The 20,056-nt window shown below is 40.7% G+C and overlaps 1 protein-coding gene across 4 annotated transcripts in view; it reads right to left on the bottom strand.

Annotated features, from left to right (window-relative positions):
• Positions 1-20,056, bottom strand: part of LRP8 (LDL receptor related protein 8) — a 192,343-nt gene that overhangs the window by 45,349 nt on the left and 126,938 nt on the right. For all 4 annotated transcript variants that reach the window (XM_083619434.1, XM_083619436.1, XM_083619433.1 and 1 more), the window contains one exon: positions 8,357-8,485. In XM_083619434.1, coding sequence (XP_083475560.1) covers positions 8,357-8,485 — 129 coding nt within the window. The remainder of the gene's footprint in view (positions 1-8,356; positions 8,486-20,056) is intronic.

Raw genomic sequence — 20,056 nt, 5'->3', positions numbered from 1 at the left:
TAAAAGGAACACAGAGATGGAAACAATAATAGTTGCAGGTTTATCAAGTGTAAGTCTTTGATAAATAAGATAAGGCAGGAAAGAATACTACACCATTGATTTTACATGCTGTTTAACTACTGGACAGCTGGAAGGATTAATGCTGTGCATTATGCCCTGGCTATTCAGAAATTAAAACATAGTGTGCCAGCTGCTACTTTATCACTGCTTAAGGTATTAGAGCTCCTTAGAAAGCAGGAGAAATTGTTCTTTAGTTACTACCTCATCTCATATTCAGATTTATCCTGCAGGTTCACAACAAAGAGGCAAAAAATAAAATAAAATTGTCTCTGTGGTTGCCTGTAATCACACACTCACAAACAGAAACAAGGGTGCTTTTGGCATGAACATATTAGCTGTTTGTCATAATTAAATGCAAAGCAGTGCATTCATGGAGCATTCAGCCTGACGCTTAAATTGGGCAAATAATTTTTCTTTGCACATTATGAGAGCAACCTTGCTTGCCAAAGAACAGGGACACAGGTGCTCTTGTTTCTCTTGCACAGAGAAGTCCTCCGCATGACTCTCTTTAATTTGAAATGGAGGGACTGTGTTGAGGGAGGTGCAGAAGCAGAAAAGTAGGACCTTGGACCTCCAGGAAAGCTTGGAGCAAGTTACTGTTCTTTCATCCCAGTTATTCAAAATAGGAAATAGGGTTATTGGGAAGGTAAATGATGGCTGCTTCACCATGCAAAATTTGGTATGTGGAAGTCACTTTTAGGTAGGCAGGAAAGGCCATAGATCTTACATATAGTTCGTTGTGTGTGTGTGTGTGTGTGTGTGTGTGTGTGTGTTTGTGTGTGTGTGTGTGTATTTTGCCAAGGCATTTTACCACAGTGTATACTCGTGGAGAAACAGATGCAAGTGCATTTATCCAAAATGACAATCTACACAGGAGAGTCATGCTGCTTAGAAAAATGGAATTGACTACTATGTGGGAAATTTTCATCTTGTGTGTTGCAGTCCTTAGATTAAGACTTATAAACCACTTTGCATACTAACACAGTAGTGCATTATAGAGATTGTAGAAAAAATAATAACCCTAGAATCCTAGAATTGTAGAGTTGGAAGGGACCGTAAGGATCATCTAGTCCAACCTCCTGCAGTGCAGGAATCTTTTTGCCCCACACCCATGACCCTGCAATTAAGAGTCTCATGCTCTACTGACTGAGCTATCCTGCGGGCTAAATTGTGGAAGAAGATACACCTCCACTCATCCATAAATCTGTCACAGAGGATGTACCCATGTTGTGATAAAATAATAAAAATCCTACTACCAGAAGAACAAAAAAATCCTATGAAAGGATTTTTCTGCTTCTTAGAGACAAAACAAGTATGCTTTGAAAGATCCAATGTGCTTTGAAGTTAGGAAGGTGGGCAGTAGTGCTATGGCAGGGCAACTCCAGAGAAGTCACTCATGGCATTTTAAGAGACCCCTTTGAGCATGCTATAAAGCTGTACTGTGAGATGCAGAGACAAGCAGAAAAGTTAGCTCTTTTATTCAAGAAAACAGCATGCCACCAGACAGCCGTGCCTACAAACAGGACTGGCCCCTATGAAACAGTTACCAGGACTGAAGGTTTTGATCTTCTACTTCCCTCTAAGTCCCGCCCCCCCCCCCAAAGCTGGATGTTTTGCCAAGCAACCTCAAACTATGTGTAGTGTGTGTGGATCTGTGCCCTTTGTTTTGCTACACATACTGTATAGCCCTCTGTGTCCTTGGAGACAAGTGGGAAGGGCAGCTTAGTACAGTAGGAGCAGCAAGCTCCTGAGATATTTCATCAGCTGAGTCAGAACTGCTTTCTGCCCTTGGCTCTTCTTGCTCACTAAAGTCTGTTGCCTTTTCAGAATCCAACCACTCCTCCCCTCCTTCCCCCTATGACCTGTCCTCAGTGTCCCACCACCACTCCTGGGCTCTGATCTTTCCTCCTTTGATGCATCCCTAGGGAGTTCCCTGCCTGGTGCCTGCCACCACTCCTCCTCATCCAGCCAGTCCCTAACAAGTACATGCTAAAAACAGTGTGCAATATTTCTCTAGTTCATGCTGAAATAGCTGAAGGGAAGAAGGGACACTGAACCTGCTTAATCTTTTCCTAGTTTTAGTAAGTGATGCTGTCAGTAAAACCAATCTAAAGCTTCTGCTACTCTTCAATGATTCCCTTCCTTGATAAAAACACCCCTTTGGATGCCCAACTCAATAGATCAATAGAGAGAGTTGTAGCCATTAATAGTATTGATAATTTAATCTAGGAGACCACTGAACTGTAGGTGGCTTTGTCTCTGGAGTAGAATTAAACAAGATGTGTCCTGTTAATGGGTACACATTGGTTAAAACTAAAGAGTAGATAGTTCGGGGAGTACTTAAAATCAGTCCTCCAGGCCAGGGAGACAGGCAGTGAATATCTCATTTTAATATGGGAAGAAACTAGGCTTCTTCTTCTTTTTCTTTATGGGCAACTACAGATTTGTCACAGTGTGCTGTAGCCACCTGGTAAGCCAGTCCTCTGTATCATCTTGCCAAATGAAAAGGACAGCTTTACTATTGCTCTGCTTCCACAAATTTCTCATCAGTTGTAGAAGGATGGCAAACACCTTCCATATTACTCAGCAGGATGATACCTTTCAAGTAAGGGCACAATTGTATCTCCCATCACATGAAGGAGGGGCTTTGCAGAGTGTCAGAGCCACTCATGGCAGTGGGAGGTAGGGAGAAGGACAACCAGGCCCAATGCTACCACATGGAGTTTGTCAGCTAAGCCCCCCGGCCCCTGTGAACTCCATGTCTCCACTGGTCCAAGCCAGCAGGCCTCCTGCTGATTAGCTGAGCTGAGAGAGCTGGGCGGAGGAACACTTGTACCTAATCCAACCCCCTACACTTCCAGTCTGGTGTAAGGAGCGGTGGTAGTAGATTACTCTGTAAGTTACTACTTGTCAAATGACTGTATGTATAGCCATGCGCAGCAACAGCACTCCTTGGATGGCACTGAGAGTACCTAAACTCCCCAGAGATGTCCTTAGTTTGTACAAGAAACCGGCTGTAGCCCTTTGGAATCAGTTACCAGATGGAATTAGGCAAACAAGATGTTTAGGCCACTGAAGGTGTTTTTGTTTAAGAAGCCATTTTATGGAAATTCAACTGTAGAAATTGTTTTCTTGTTTGTAAGAGCTTGATGTTTTGTATTTTATCTTATTTCACACTGTTTCAATAGCTTCTGGCAGCAGAAAAGCTTAAGCATTCCTTCTTCCTGCCTATCACTTCTCCCCTACAAATGTTCTTGCTCTGACAGATGCAGGTTTGGAAATATACACTTGCCACTGTGTAGTTCCAATCTTAGTTGCCTGTATGGTAAGACATTGCCGAAGGGACTCTTGCAACATGTAAGCCATTGAACTCAAACTTACAAGGAACTACACCAAACTCTGGTAGGGGAATGAGGCTACAAAATGTTCTGTTGTGGGTGTTCAGGGAAGATTATGGCACACAGTAGAGTGGGTTCACATACCAAGTGCAGGAGGTATTTTTTAATCAGGGAAGAAGTACCGATGGGGGTCTTTACCATGCCAAAAATCAAAATGACCAGGCATCAACCTGCCAAGGGAGTTAAGATCAGCAGGGAAAGCTTTGTGGGCAAAACATGTAAGGGCCTTCTCTATGGTGGCCCCCAGGTGTTGGAATGACTTACCTCTGAGATGCATCTTGTGCCTTTATTGTAAGCAGTTTGACAATTGGCCAAGATGCACCTCTTTACCCAGAACTTTGCCAAAGCGGATATCTTCCCTTCACTGGCATTGCTGTGCACTGCTAGTCTGTGCTACTGTTTTGCCACATTTGTTATGCGGTTCTATTTCATGATTTAAATGTGAATTTTACGTATTTTAAGTGCAGTATTTTTGTAAGATGTCCTAGGACCAGTTGGTGAATGGGGCAGGCTATATATGCAAATAGTAAATGAAATAAACAAATAAGAAGGAAGGAAAGAAAGAATCAGCACAGAATCAGACAAAGGGGCTGTTACAATGCAGCATCTGCATATTTACATCTTTCTCCCTGCATGCCAGGTAAGGAAAACTCCAACTCAAGGATGCTGATGTGGCAGCAGGGCAGGTGAATTTCCTACACATGAACAAACTTGCCATAAGACATAAAATGAAGCTGAACACATAGTTTTAAGATGCCGCCTGAGTCTTTCAGAAAGATTTTGCTCTCTCTGCTCACTGTGGGATGAAGTTCTTCCTGCTTAGGTTGGCACTTAGGTCTCTGTGCAAGGAGCATTTAGGGGTCTATAATTAACTATGGCATGAGTGGGTACTGGCGGGGAGGGAGGGAATAGACTGCAGCTTTTGTAGCACAAATCCCACTGTGCTTGATGATTACTCTCCCACTGCTGCTTTTACAACAACTCAATTGGAGGCCTTTTGCCATCTCTTTGGGAGATTATCTTACAAGCCGGCAGAACCACTCCTTAAAAAGGAAGTTTTGCTTTGTATTATTGGAATTCCCAAATCAAATACAGCAGTTTATAACAGCTTATTTAGCTCAGAATTTCCTACCTGGTAGGGGCAAGGGACACTGATTACCTTCACATTCTCTGGGATAAAATCATTGAAACTAGAAAATGCAGAGATCCTTACGAAGATGGATAAAGAAACAGTTTCTTTAAATTTTTAGCATAACTAAGCCAACAAATCAATGCTCGGGAGAATTAAGGTGCTTATGCACTGGCAGTATCCCAGGAGGAAGTTGAGGATCATCAAGCACACTGTCTCTAGGGCAGGCATAGGCAAACTCGGCCCTCCAGATATTTTTGGGACTACAACTCCCATCATCCCTAGCTAACAGGACCAGTGGTCAGGGATGATGGGAGTTGTAGTCCCAAAACATCCAGAGGGCCGAGTTTGCCTATGCCTGCTCTAGAGCCTTGTCAGAGGCTTTGTTTTACTTGCAATAAGCCCCTGTATCTCCTTTCATTCTTAGGGAACTGATCCCTTCCCCCTACAGCCACCAGAAACCTATGATTCGCCTCCACTGTTGGAGGCTATATGCTCCTTAATACCAGCTACTCAGAATCCCAAGTGGGGACAGTGCTGTTGTACTCAAGTGCTACTTATAGGCTTCCTACACGCATCTGCTTGGCCACTGTGAGAACAGGATGCTAGACTAGATGAGCCATTGCCCTGATCAAGCAGGCTCTTTTTATCCATAAGCATTACCACCTCAAACCACAGAGGCAGAGCTCTGCCATCTTGGCTAGCAGCCAATGATAGCCTTATCCTCCATGCATTTGTCCAATCCTCTTTTAGAGTATCCAAGCTAATGGCCATCACTGCTTCCTGTGGGAGCGCTATTACTGCAAAGAAATTCTGTCCTCCCACCTTCCACAAGAACATTTATGGCTGCTGCATTTGCTTCATTCACAACTTTCTGACTTAAAAGTTTGAATGTGAAACACAAGTTTTCTCCCACACCAGAGCATTTATTGACATGAAGTCTGATATGGCTATACAATCCCTCACCAGTAAACCTCATCATATGAAAAGTCCCTGTATTTTCCAGCCATTATCAAACGGATTCGTTGCCATCTGAGCTCTGCTTCATCACAGGGCAACACCTTCCGACTAAAATTCAATGTGGCATAGGTTTTGCACGTCTCAGGAAGAAACTTAGCAAAGCCCTCAGAAAAGCCAGTTGTGCTATTTTCAATGCAGATATGTTGTTTGTTTGGATTTTAGAAACAGCCACTGAGTTTTCTTCCTGGACACTTCCTCTGGTTTTTAAGGGTTTTGTGTCTGTGTGTTTTGCACAGCGAGATGTGAAAATTATCTCCAACAATGATGAACTCCCTTTCAAATAGATATATGAAATGTGATGTTACTTTGAAATTCAGATACTTTCTGTGAAAGGCACAGCCTCTAATGTGACAAGGAGACGTCACATTTCAGAGGATGAGCTTGATAGCTTCAAATTTAACTCCAAGCAAGTAAGCAAGCAAGGCAAAAAGGAAAGAAAGTCCCCCCTCCCCCAAAGTAGGCTCAGGAAGAATGAAGAGATAAGTAAAACCTCCTCTCTCCCCCCTGTCCTCACCCCCCATCCATGTTGAGGAAGAGCAAACAGCAAAGATGAGAAAGAAGATGACAAAAATTCTAAGCAGAGAAGAAACAGGGATGCTTACAGAGTATCAGTAGATAAGCTTAGAGGGATTTTATCAGATTTGGATAACAGAAAGGATTGAAATCAATCCTTTAAAACTCAGAAGGCTTGCGAACAGCAGAGAGGGGGTCATCTTCATCCGGAGAAGAATGGCTTGATTTGACAAATGTGCTCCTTTCCAAGAAAAGAGAACTGACCACAACCCAAGGCGGAGAAGAGATGTGGGGACACCTAGGCCACAAAAGCAACCTTTCCATTCTCTGGTTCTGCCATGCTTAGTCTGCCACGCAGTGTGTAAAACAAGCCCCTAGCTGTACGAATAAAACCAGCCTCTTGTATGGCTGTGCAGCTATTCACACAAATGGAGGGAGACCAGGGATGGGGGAATCTGTCGATTTCAGGATTTTGGTTTCTCCTATTTCTTGTCCTCACACATTTCCACATCAGTTTGCATGCGTGCGCACGAATGCACACAAGCACTATATATATCATGAAAATCCATTACCATTTTAGTTCACTTTTCTGCTAATGTATACATTTTTGCCTGCATTTCCTCCCAATGTACACATTTTTGCAAAGCAATTTTCCCCAATATAGAGCATAAAAAGGGCTGTTGATGGCTATGCTCTGCCTTCAAGAATGGAGACCCCAATGCTTCTGAAAAGCAGCTGCTGGAAACCACAGAAGAGTTTTGGAAGAGTTTGGATTTGATATCCCGCCTTTCACTCCCTTTAAGGAGTCTCAAAGCGGCTAACATTCTCCTTTCCCTTCCTCCCCCACAACAAACACTCTGTGAGGTGAGTGGGGCTGAGAGACTTCAAAGAAGTGTGACTGGCCCAAGGTCACCCAGCAGCTGCATGTGGAGGAGCGGAGACGCGAACCTGGTTCCCCAGATTACGAGACTACTGCTCTTAACCACTACACCACACTGGCTCTCACAGCAGGTGAGTGTGCCTGAATCCTGCTTGTGGTTTCCCATAAGGATCTGGTTGGCCACTGTGAGAACAAGGTACTGGACTAGATGGGCCACTAGCCCAATCCACAAGGCTCTTCTTGTGTTCTTATTTTTGTATATTATTTTCACTAATATATATGTTTTTGTACATATTACTTGTCTGGAGAATTGCTAGCTGAAGTGTGAACTCTGAAGGATAGCTTGTTTTGGTTTGTGCATTGCTATGGAATGTACAAATCTGGTAGATTTGCCTTTAAGCATGAACTAAATTGAATTTGTCCCCCTGTCCCTACAAGAGACACTGCTTTGTTCCTTTATGTATGATTCTTTACTCACCCATAGAGGTTTTACAATACTGTACATAGAGCTATTGGGAGGATAAACACAGTAGCACTATCTGCTTGCTTGAAACCATTTACAATAGATATTGCCTTTCGATCTTTGTGGGTTACTAAAAACACAACAGTCACCTATTCAGTGGCTAATGGCTGAAGAGTACTGGAGCAAGATCAGTCTCTCAGTCCACATTCCCAAGTACTAGCTAATATGTAGGTGGAACTTGCAGCAAAAAATTAATGGCTGAAAATGAATTACCTGCGATTTCAACAGCTTGATAAAATCTTACTGCAGTGTTTGGGAAACAGAAAACATATCCAGCCTTCTGGGGAATCCCACAAATTATTTTCTCATTTTAACTTTGCAGTGTGCTTTACGGAGTGGCATTTTCTCCCCCAAGGGCTATTATTATGTGCTGTAGATTCTGACCCTGCCTAGAATATTATTTCCAGAGTTTGAAGTTTGAATATAGAACGGAATCCTCTTAAAGGAATAAAGTGCCAATTCAATGTTTCTCCACCACTACTCCTACTCATGGGTAGAGGCAGCCCACACTAGTTCCCAACTCATCTATGCTCCAGGGGGGGGGGAGGGGTCTGTGGAGCTTGCATAGGCTGGGTGGCATGTGTGTCCCTACAATCTAATGTTGGTAAGATTGTCTTCAACGCCCTTCCTAAAACCTACAGCATATGGAAAAACAAATATTGATTTTTGTGGCTTAAGATGTAGTACAAACACATTTAATCAGAAAGGCTGGGGTAGATAGGAAATACAGGAGGGAAGGGATACAAAAACTGGCATCAGATAATTTGGAGTTTGAGTTCATTGAGGTCAAATAACAGCACCAGTATGAAAGGCCCAGGATCATTCAGACTCACCATTAGTGCACCCGGCCTCATCAATTCCACTTTCACAGTCTTTTTCTCCATCACACCTCCATGAAGATGGGATGCATTTGTTGCTGGAGTCTCCACAGCTGATTTTTTCAGCTAAGCATACTTGTTTGGCTAAAAAAAGAAGCACAAAAATAACATAATTAATGAATAAAAAAAGAACTATATATAACTTTACCTCAGAGTGCCCCATATTTCCATCAGGCAGCAGACATAGTAGAAAGACATGTGGATGTCCTTTGTGGGCAGAAGGACTGATTCACTGAAAGCTTTGTACAATTATATCTGAAAGCTTTGTACAAGACACTCTCATTGCTGCTTTGCTTTCTAGAATTGCTTTCTAAACTTGATCAAAATACTATGCAAATAATTTAGCTGGCATGTATTTTCCTGTTTATTGGTTTGTTATATTTTCACTACCTGAAGCACAGTAACAGAGTTAAAAAGAATAGATCTCCTCCAAGTATAGCAGGCTGAATAATCTCATAACCTCAGGATGTTATAAAGGAATATAAACAGGTGTAAATTAGAAGACAGTGTACCCAAGATCACTATACTGAAGCTAAACCCAATGTACCATGAGTGTCTGGAGAAAGAATTTAGGAATTTAATTCTGAATAGATTTAAACAACAAGGCGGAGGGGAAAGCTGCCTAGTTCATTACAAAAACAAGAATCGGTTTCAGTCTGAAATCTCTTTTGCAACACTTTGAACCCATTGCAATGTCCTTGACTACAATACCATAGATGAACAGACCCAAAGAATAGGATTAAATCTTTTTTTTTTAAAAAAGTACTTATTTGAGATACTGTATTTAGGAATGCAAATACTAGCTACCTATTCCAGGATAAGGAGAAAGGGTGGTGAAAAGCAGTCCTTACTACTCTTCTTGCTCTTGTGGGTACCATTGCAGAAGATCAGGCTGCTGCCTTTGGAGATACTGTCTCTTACCCAGTATACAAGTCCAGATTCCCTTCCCTTATTGTGGTTTCATATGATGATATTTAACATGGAACTGTTTTGGCACACAAGTTAATTTTGATCACGGACGTTTGACAGGCAGATCTGCCTTTGCAACACTAAGATACATATTCGTAAGTTTGAATTTCTCTGCTTCCACAGATGCACCACTGACCTAATAATAAGAGGAAATAAGTGTTTGGTGGGCACCACTGAAATTGAAAAGGAACTGGAAATTAAGGGATTAATCAAGCATTTAATAGTGTCCAAAAGGTGATGCTTCCCTGCCACCCCACTCCCATCCCTACACTGAGGCCATAAAAGTGCTTAGTGAATGAAACTGCCCTCATTGACATTTTCTTAGTGGGTTTCCAATCTGAAGGCAATCAAAGCAGCTGCAGCTTCACCGCCTGGTTTTTTTTCCTAGGTAGCTCATCATTCTAACAGGAGAATGAAAGGCCACCAGGAGCTGTCAATAAAAATGTAGCACGTTACTGAAGTTGAAAAACAAAACCCTGAATAATTATAGAGTGGATGCTGTCATTACCTAACTTAGTGAAACTGTTTTGAAGACATAAACTAATTCCATTTTAGACCAGCCTCTGCCAACCTGGTGTCCTCCAGATATTTTAGATTATAGCTTCCAATACATCTGGAGGGCATTTATATGAACATCGTAACAGCCACAGGACTGGAATGTAGAAGGCATCCACCTGTCCCTCATCACGAACAAGGCCCATAAATCAGGTTCTCAGAGGTTATGGACATATAACTCTATTAATGTCATATACAAATGATCACACTGCCCGTGAACATCAAAGAACTGTACATGCCAAGTGGGGCTCTTAATCCACCTGCCCTTCTCCAAACAAACACTAGCCCCACAATACTGCAAAATGAAGTTCTGAAAGCTCCCCAAATGTTGTGCATTAGCTCAGTGTCCAGTTGCAAAAGGAGTTACAGAGTGCACAGAGGTAGCCATGCATTTGTCTGGATCACATCAGTTGGGAGTTTCTAAATAGCTGGAAACATATGTGGTTAGTAAACCACTAGATTAAATGACTGTCTGAACAGCTAGCTTTTCCAACGTTTACACTTTTGGAGTACCAGAGTGATGGTATTCTAGCTTTGCTCCCACTGTGCCCTGAATGGAAGAACAATATCTGGAAACCCTCCAGCTATGGAAGTTTTTTTCCTGGCCTGACATGTAAGCAATTTAATTTCTATATACTTACATGCTTACTTGCAACTCTCCCAAAATAGAAAAACCTAAGAGACCACAGTTTTGGGAAAGAAACAGAACATAATAGAGTTGTTCAGCTGAAATTTATTTGAGAGCAAGTCTCTGAGGAATTGGCCATTTCTGTTTATGTGATAGAAGAAATTTCTCTCGCCATCAGAAAAAGCCTGAAGGTAAAATAGCTCAGAGTTGTCTTAAACTTGTGCTTTTGGGGAACAAAAACAAGCAATAAAAATATAAAAATTATGGTGAAATGTAGCAAAGTGGCAGGAAGGTTATGTAGGAATCTCAGTATCAATTTGATCTCAGAGCCCACGGCAAGAAACACCTTTGGAAGAATAATGGATATGAGAATGGTAGGACGGGCAGCATCTGTTTACGAAAAGGACACTGGGTTAATCACCACAATGATACAAGTAATTAGATGCATTTTGAAAAGTAAATCTGAGCAGTTAACCCTCAAAGCAGAAAGCCATCAGTTGTCAGTGTACATCAACTATAGGGAGTTCAAACACAACTGGCAGCTAAGCCTGAATCATTTCAATCTCAGTTTTTCACTATGAAATGCAAAGGTAAGGAAAGGAACATGGGCAAAGAAATGACAAATCAAATCAAAAGTGTTGAGGAAAAGTCAATGCTATTTTGGATTGCTTCATTTCAAATAAAAATGCTATGAGAATACTAGCCAACAGGTCATGAAAGAAGGGTAGAGTTGAAGGTGTAGATCTCCTCTGCTTGCTTGCTTTCATTTATTTTAGGCTTTTGCAAATTTGTCTACCCAAATTTTTCTCACACTCTTTTATTCTGGTCTTCCCTAATCTTGCAGAGAAAGAGAAGGTTAACTTGTACTTGATAGTGACTGCTATCAAGGCTCTTGAGGTTTGTGTTGACGCAAAGTACAAGGAAGCTGGACTTTTCCAAAACAGCCAATGAAAAAGACTTGGTAAAAAAAAATGTCAGACACATCAAGACCAATTTATCACAATGAAGCACAAATGCCAAGGATGGACAACAATGCTTTATTTATACAGAGACAAGAGCGAAGACGACAAGACGGTTCCATTGACTAGCCACAGCAAATGGCCCATTCATTCTTCTTGTTTTCTTTACACCCCAATGCTACAAATTCTTTTACAGAAATCGTAGAGCCTAACTGGCGCCCCACTGCTTGGCTTCCTCTTACGCCACTGCTGAGCTTTTCAAGCATAGAAGCATTATGCATATTCAAGGAAAGGGGGAGATAACAAAATGGATTTCCTTTCACAAGACCATTTGTCAGGTTCTCACCATGCAGGTACTCTGCAACCACGTACAAACGGGAATTCAGCAAATTCTACGTGTGGGAAACCTACAGATCTCTTCATTAGCAGGCTAGACAGTATCTGGGAGCATGAAAAAAAGGCCCATTTTGTGGAAATGTGTCATCTTGAACAATGAGGCCTGCTTTCCCACTACCACCATGTTAAGAATCCTTAACACTATTCTTGATTTCTCCTGAGGACATAGATTAGTATGAGGCAGTAGTGGTTTTGCTGTGGCAACAACCTCAATAAAGTGGCATATGAAAGAGACACATTTCTGAAGGCTGGCCAAGACTTACCACAAATCTCAGTCAAATATTGCTTGTGGTAGGAAAAGGTCACAATATGGGTTAAAAGTACTTGAACTGGTGCCCTGTTGTGGAGGTTGAGAAGGCTGGTGCTGGCATAACCCATGAAATTTATTTTTATTTTTCAGTTAACAACTTTATATGTATATGAAACAGCTGTGGGTGACTATGCTAAGGCAGATTAATAGGAAACCACACCCTGGTGAAAATTATAACATTTTCAGATTCATATAATTAACCTACGGCTTTAAGACTTTAATTGCATATTACTGCAGAGAAGCCACAGAAGTAGAGAAAATATCAAACATGAACAGCAAAACTTTATGGTCAGAGCACAGTATTAATAGGATCATAGCTGTGAAGGCTGATAAATATTAGCTCCTAGTATGTGATTTTGTTTGATACAGATTATTTTTTTCACATTCCCAGGAGAATAGAAAAGGATTTGCTTGAGCTTAATTCCTTTGGATGAAGCCGCACAGCCCTCTCACAAATGTAAGTCTTGGGATTTTGTGGCCAAAACTGTTGTATTTGGTCAACCAGGGTTACAGACTAGTCTCTCCATCCCCTTTCACTGACTCTGTGGATCATCTGAAGCTTGTTCATCATCAAATAAACATGGCAACCATTGGACAAAGCAATCAGTTGCCTTGCTTTAATGTAGATTAACACACATAATTATCATATTGGAGATAAGAGTAAATAATCAGGCATTCAAAATCCCAGACTTAATCCTAAACACTGAAATTCTACATTTTATAGCAGGAGCTTAGAACACAGTGATAGGCATTCATTTCAGGACATGCCACTAAGGCCTTATAAATCAACTTATTTTTGAGACTAATGATCTAAGTGAGAAAGATGGATCTCCGGTAACTTTATTGTCACTTAGGCTTGTTGGGGGTGGAGGCTTTTGTTAGGTGGGGCAGAACCTCAGATTTGTATTGATTTGTATTGGTTTTTACTTACTGAGGGGGCAGCTGCCTTGCTGCCCCCCTTGGCTACACCCATGGGGGGCCACAGGAAGGAAACAAGGTTGGAAGAGTGCCACAGTCGAAAAAAGGTTGGGAAACACTGATGTAAACTACTTGTGGTTTTTGTTAATCAACAAAAAAGTGCCAAATAAATTGTGTCAAATAAAATCAATCAATTAGAGTATGGGAGGCTGGGTATCACCTCTGACTGGTAAGCCTTCTGGACATGTTATACCGTATTTTTCCATGTATAAGACTAGGTTTTTTGGTTTGTTTTTTTTACCAAAATAGTAGGTTTAAAATTGGGGCTCGTCTTATTCACGGGTAGTGCTGAGGGGTGTTTTCTTAATTTGGAGTCCCCCAAAATAGGGGGCATCTTATACACAGAAAATGCGGTAATTCTCATAGGAATGTCTATTTCCATAGCAACATGTGCTTCTTGATGAACCACATTTCAGCCACATATACACTGCACTGCCCCCAGATGACAAAGTAGTGGCTAGGGCAAGGGTAGCTATCTAAGTGCTCTTCAGATGTCATGTACTGAGCCAGAATGGCCAATAGCCAGGGAAGAGGACAGCTGAGTCCAAAACATATGGCTGGGGGGGGGCACTACACTGGCTACCCCATGCCTAGGGCCTCACCTTCCCAGTCCAGACCAAAACCAATTTAAGACCTCAAATCATCAACAGGTGCCGACGCCAAATGGAGCACTGGACTTCCCTCTTTCTTTATATCAGCTGCCTAAAACAGTCAAGGCAACTTACGAAATACTCTGATAATGCAATCACAAAACGTAAGAACAATTTTACAAAATTAGGTAACAACCTGAAAGCGAGGATCAATTAAAAACAATTACTTCCCCATTCATTTTGTGTTTTTTTTAAGGAAATATTTATTAAAGTTTTACAAAAGCATGAATACAAAAATACATGAAAGAAAAAATAAAAATAAAAAATACAACATACAAAAGACAAAAAAAGAAAAATTTAAAAACAAATCCGTTTTTCATAACTTTAAACTCCTTTGCTTGTTCCTTTGACCTCCTCACACCTCCCCTTTTTGTATTCCCATTTACATAATCAAGTCAGCAAATCCTTACCCTCTTTCATTTATCTTAACTCTATATCTTAACATTTTTTAACTCTATATTTTCATCCATTATCAATTCATTTTTGCATATTCTTATTAACTTTGTTGCTAATGCCACTTATTTTCAATCCAACATCATTTTAATATTCATTGATTTTACAGTATTTCTGCAGATAGTCTTTAAATTTCTTCCAATCTTCTTCCACCAACTCTTCTCCCAGGTCTCGGATTCTGCCAGTCATTTCCGCCAATTCCATATAGTCCATTACCTTCATCTGCCACTCTTCCAGGGTGGGTAAATCTTGTGTCTTCCAATACTTTGCAATAAGTATTCTTGCTGCTGTTGTTGCATACATGAAGAAAGTTCTATCCTTCTTTGGCACCAATTGGCCGACTATGCCCAGGAGAAAGGCCTCTGGTTTCTTCAGGAAGGTATATTTAAATACCTTTTTCATTTCATTATAGATCATCTCCCAGAAAGCCTTAATCTTTGGGCACGTCCACCAAAGGTGAAAGAATGTACCTTCATTTTCTTTACATTTCCAACATTTATTATCGGGCAGATGATATATTTTTGCAAGCTTGACTGGTGTCATGTACCACCTGTATATCATTTTCATAATATTCTCTCTTAAGGCATTACATGCCGTAAATTTCATACCGGTGGTCCACAACTGTTCCCAGTCAGCAAACATAATGTTATGTCCAACATCTTGTGCCCATTTAATCATAGCAGATTTAACCGTTTCATCCTGCGTATTCCATTTACTTCCCCATTCATTTTGCATCCAGAGACCTCCCTGCTCTTACACAACTGAATCAAAAGCAGGATCAGAAACAAATGCTGTCTTTCAGGCAGCTTGGAACTACCTTCTGCTAAAAGTCTGGCCATCTTAAATACAGCTGTAACAACACAAATATTACAGTGCTCAGTCAGATATCTTCTGATATATCCTCTTGTTTCAGAGGTATTTGTAGCTTTGCAGTTCAAAAACCACATAGGCATGGATATGTCTACATGTAGTTTTTGTTGAAAGGCTTATTACTTTTTTACTGCTTCAATACATATTTGACACTCTTTGATTTACACAAATTGGAAGCTTCATAAATGCCTCTTCATCTGTCCCATGTGAGATCGCAGAAAATGTAATTTAGTGAATAATTAGCTATGTTGCTAAGCTAGGCAAGTTCTATATCCAGAAGAAAACCCTTCCTTGTAATAGTTGATGCAAGGAAAAATACCCTTCAACTCAAGGATTTAAAAGGAAGAATAAATGGACAAGGCCAAGGTTGCTCAGGGCTAATTAATTAAAAATAATTCATTATTAATTAATCTGGAGTGTGTGTGTGTGTGTGTTCAAATAGCCCAGGATACGTGTAGGAAGTGAGCTGAAGTTGTGTTTGCACATAAACATTATTATTATTTTATTAATTTTATTTGAAACATTTCTATTTCACTTCCCCACTGTTAAGCCACCAAAGCTGCCCACAACATCAACACTCAACAGCAAGACATCCAGCAGATGCTGAAATGAATAAAACAGTTTTACACTTGCTGTCTAAAAGATGGCAGCAATGGTTCTGGGGAGAGATTCCACAAATCATGCATCACCACAGAAAAGGCCTCATCTCCAGTCTCCACCCACCTAACTTTGGGAAATGGTGGCACTCAAAGCACGGCCTCAAAAACCAAATTTAAGCAATGGGCAAGCCCATATTCATTAGGAGAGATACCACAGATTTATTTATTAATTTTAATCAGGAATACATTGTGATGGTATCGCATAACTACTTCACATACCTTCCCCTATATCAGGGGTGCCCAAACTTTTTTCAAAGAGGGCCAGATTTGATGAAGTAATTTGTTGAGCTTTTTTTAGGATTGAAGTTGCTGAGCCTTTTTTTAGTATTTTACCCCAGGACATATACTGCCACGGGGCCAGATTAAACTGACCGGCGGGCTAGATTAGGCCCCTGAAACAGACTTTGGACATGCCTGCCCTATATGAACTTGCTAGAATGTTCGGTCAAACTGGAGGGGAAAAAGGAACATTGCCCCTGGGCTTTTTCTTTACATTCTGGCAGGTTTAATGCTGGATTTTCTAGCTTTTGTTCAATCAAATTAGACCCATAAGCCTCATATTCTAAAGCTTTTAATTGTTCAGTCAAACCTGCCTTAAGGGATTACCCAAGGAATTAAGGAAAGAAAAGAAAAAACAGCAGTCGCCTGAGGTAGACTTTGAACTAAAGGTTGAATCTAATTGTTTTGGAAAAGTTGGGGATACTTTGAGGTAATTATTAAAGCCAGAAAGCTGCCTATATGAAGCATGCTTTTGAGTAAGTTAAGTATACTGGGAATGTGGCTTAGAGGAGCTCATATGATCAAAGAAAGCATCACATGGAGAAGGGCAGAGGAATCCTTCAGTCAGTTAATTGACTTAAGTGATGGTTTGAGGACAGGGACAAGCTCTCAAGTACATAAAACATTTAATGAACAAAAAAATTGTTTTATCATAACTGATACTGTAATTGCAGGTACTCATGTGACTGGAGTTTCTGCACACCCTTAGGACATTCTTTGCAAACTCATGTTGTACATTTCTTTTCTTTTTTTAATCATATTTGTATGCTGCATCTCCACAGGAGAGCTTACATAGCGTTTTGCCTATTTTTATCTCCACAAGAAACCTATAGGGTAGGTTAAGATAACTTATTACTGGAGCAAGTTTTATCCAATGAACTTCATGGGGGTGCAATGATTTGAACACTTGTCTCCCTGGTCCAAATCCACTACTCTATCCACCACACCACACTGGTGTCAAATCATTTTACATTTCAGAAGCTACATACAGCTTTATACATCAGCTGGAATAAAGTACAGTGCTGCCAGTTCACCTGTATTCAGGTTCTATTCTTCTTCCTGGAGATGAATTGTACCATCCAGTGTCTAGAGCAGTGGTTCTCAAACATTTTTCTCTGGGCAACACTTTCAGAATAAAAATTTGCTTGCACTGCACCAATTTTTTATTGATAAGAAATATATTGGAAAGCAAAAAGAAGCAACTTCTAGCAGTGCTTGATTTATAGCACAGAGCACATCTTTGTTGTTGTTGTTTAGTCGTTTAGTCGTGTCCGACTCTTCGTGACCCCATGGACCAGAGCACGCCAGTCACTCCTGTCTTCCACTGCCTCCCGCACATCTACTTTATAATATAATCATGGGGCATCCAGAAAGTATAAAACAATGCAGCTACATAAGAACATAATTATTCACAAAATGTAATTATAAAAAAGTCTCTTACATATGTATGTATACAAATTCCATGAGGTGTGAGCTTGCTTTTGCCGGGTACAGGCACCCCCCTTACATTGAATCAACTCAAGCACAGTGCTAGGAAATCAATCAATCAATCAATCAATCAATCAATCAATTCAAACCTAGAATTGGCAGGAGAGAGCTGGAAAGTCCTCATGGCAGCAGTCGTCTGAGGTAGACTTTGAACTAAAGCTTTCATTGCTCTTCTAGATCAGTTCCCTAAGTCAACCTAATTCTCTTCCTAATTCTCTTCCCCCCCGTTTCTTGTTCAGACAAAGTCTAAAATCTTAATTGGAATACGTTGACTAAAACCATCAGAATCAACCTACACTGACAACCTTCTTTGCAAAGTTCTATTAGGTCTAGTCTACCATATTTCTCATTCCAGTTGCTTTTCCTCTTTCAAAGCAACTCAGGCCTACTTGATTTTGTAGGGTTGCCATATTTTGAAGAGCAAAAAAGAGGACACATTTGCCGACTTCTACTTTTAACTATGGATCGCTATGACAACTCTTATTTTACATGCCCATGAAAAAGAGGATGTGTCCTGGAAAATGAGGACATATGGCAGCTCGTTTCAGTGACTTTACTGCCTTTATTGTAGCTGTGCTAGTGGCCATAACTGGAAATCCAGCTCAGGTCTTAGATGTTCCAAAAACACCCCATCTCCCATACACACTGTATAAAAGTACTGAGCAGAAAATGAACTGATCAGTGTGTATGGACTGTAGTGGCATCAGTCATTCACTTAAGGAAAACATCTGTAAATACAACTCACACCTCTGAAATTTATCTTGCATGCCAAATTTGGCATTAATTATAATTGTTTTTCATTATATTTTTTTATTTTACTTGTAAACACTAATGTGTGTCCTCCTTGAGTTGGCTTCAAAGGTTACCTTCCTCCATCAGAAGAAGGGAATCTCTGGATCAAAACTGAGATTTCCTACATTTTACTGTTTAAAGAGGCATTGTAATATGTACCATAGACCACATATGACGATAATTAGAGTGCATAAGACTTTATGCAGAACTATAACAGGTTCTGTAATATGGTAGGCATACTTGGATTTTGTTTCACTGTTTGGATTTCATTTCATTGCTAGCATAAAAAACTAATGCAAGATGTAGAATAATGCTTCAATGAGCAAAGGGCACCTGCCATATGTGGATTCAACCCAGTCACATTGCTTAAGCACAGAGCAACAGATTCTATACTCTGTAACAGAGGCTGGAGCTGGAGGACAGGTTTTCAAATTCATCTGACTAACTTAGTCTATTCCAATTAGCCAACAGTAGATACACAAGCTGAATTATAGATGTCAGACATTGTTAATACAATACATCCATATCCAAGTAGTGAAGTATTAAGACAGGTGGGCTACCTAAACAGTTAAGAATGGTTAGTACCTGTTAAAAACTCATCATGAATATTCATGACATTAATTGCACAACCTTCCACTGCTGCAATAGTTGACGTTCATCAAGGACACAGCTGCTTCAGAGTTTCTCTATAATTAATATACGCTTAGCCATTTCTAAATATAACAATTAATTATGGCCTTTGAAGAATTCATGCTGCACCTTTCATCAAACTCTTCTTATCAAAAGGGAAGGAACAAACTTCATTTCACTGGTGAAACTTTTCTTAATTTTGAATTTTTGTATCTTTTGTTTCCCTGACAATGATCGGGGTTGGGGGGTGGGGATACTGTTTACTGCCCACAGGTGGTGATAGAAGGGCCCACCCTGACAGACAGGACAGAGCAGGATTTTCTTAACAAGAATATAACAAGATGCAATTAATAATAATCAAAATACTATTTCCTCAAAGGACCCAGCCAATGAATCCTTGTCCATAAGACTCTTGATTCAATCTAATATTTGATCCCTGTATTCTTATAGGCAGCATATTTCCCAAATGTCACTGGCCTCTAGAGAACCAGGTTTGCAGCCAGGCTTCAGCAAATAATGGCAAGTGTGGCACCACCCTCTGGCAAGCATGATACAGCCAGCCTTCCTTCCAACTTTGAAGCTGCAGAAGTGGGCAGGGATCATCTGGGAGTTTGCACAGTGATTCCTCCCACCTCCTAGCTCCAAACTTGGAATGAAGCCTGAGGTTTGTTTGGTAGCTGGGTGGCCAAGGCTCAACTGGCAACTCCACCAAAACCATTTTTCCTATTCTTGAGCAGGAAAAGCAGACAAGGGGATGGGAAAAGAACCTGAGAAGAGCTTTGCTGGATCAGGTCAGGCCAAAAGCATCCTGACCAGCCTGTTGCCCACAAGCAGCCCTCTCTCCACCTAGTATTTAGAGACATTGTGCCTTGACAGACAGGGGGCAGGCGATTACCATGTTTGTTCTGACCTGAAAGGAAAGCAGCAGAAGGCTACACATGTCAAAATTTTGCTCATACTGAGCAATCAGGACTGTAGGGAAGAAACCTTCTTCCAACCTTGATCCACTTTCAGGGAGGGTGAAAAAATGGGCAAAAGA

The sequence above is a fragment of the Podarcis filfolensis genome (assembly GCF_964270895.1).
Source record: "Podarcis filfolensis genome assembly, chromosome: 6".
Taxonomy (NCBI): Eukaryota; Metazoa; Chordata; class Lepidosauria; order Squamata; family Lacertidae; genus Podarcis; species Podarcis filfolensis.
The sequence above is the reverse complement of the archived record's forward strand: the minus strand, read 5'-3'. Positions and strand labels throughout refer to the sequence as shown.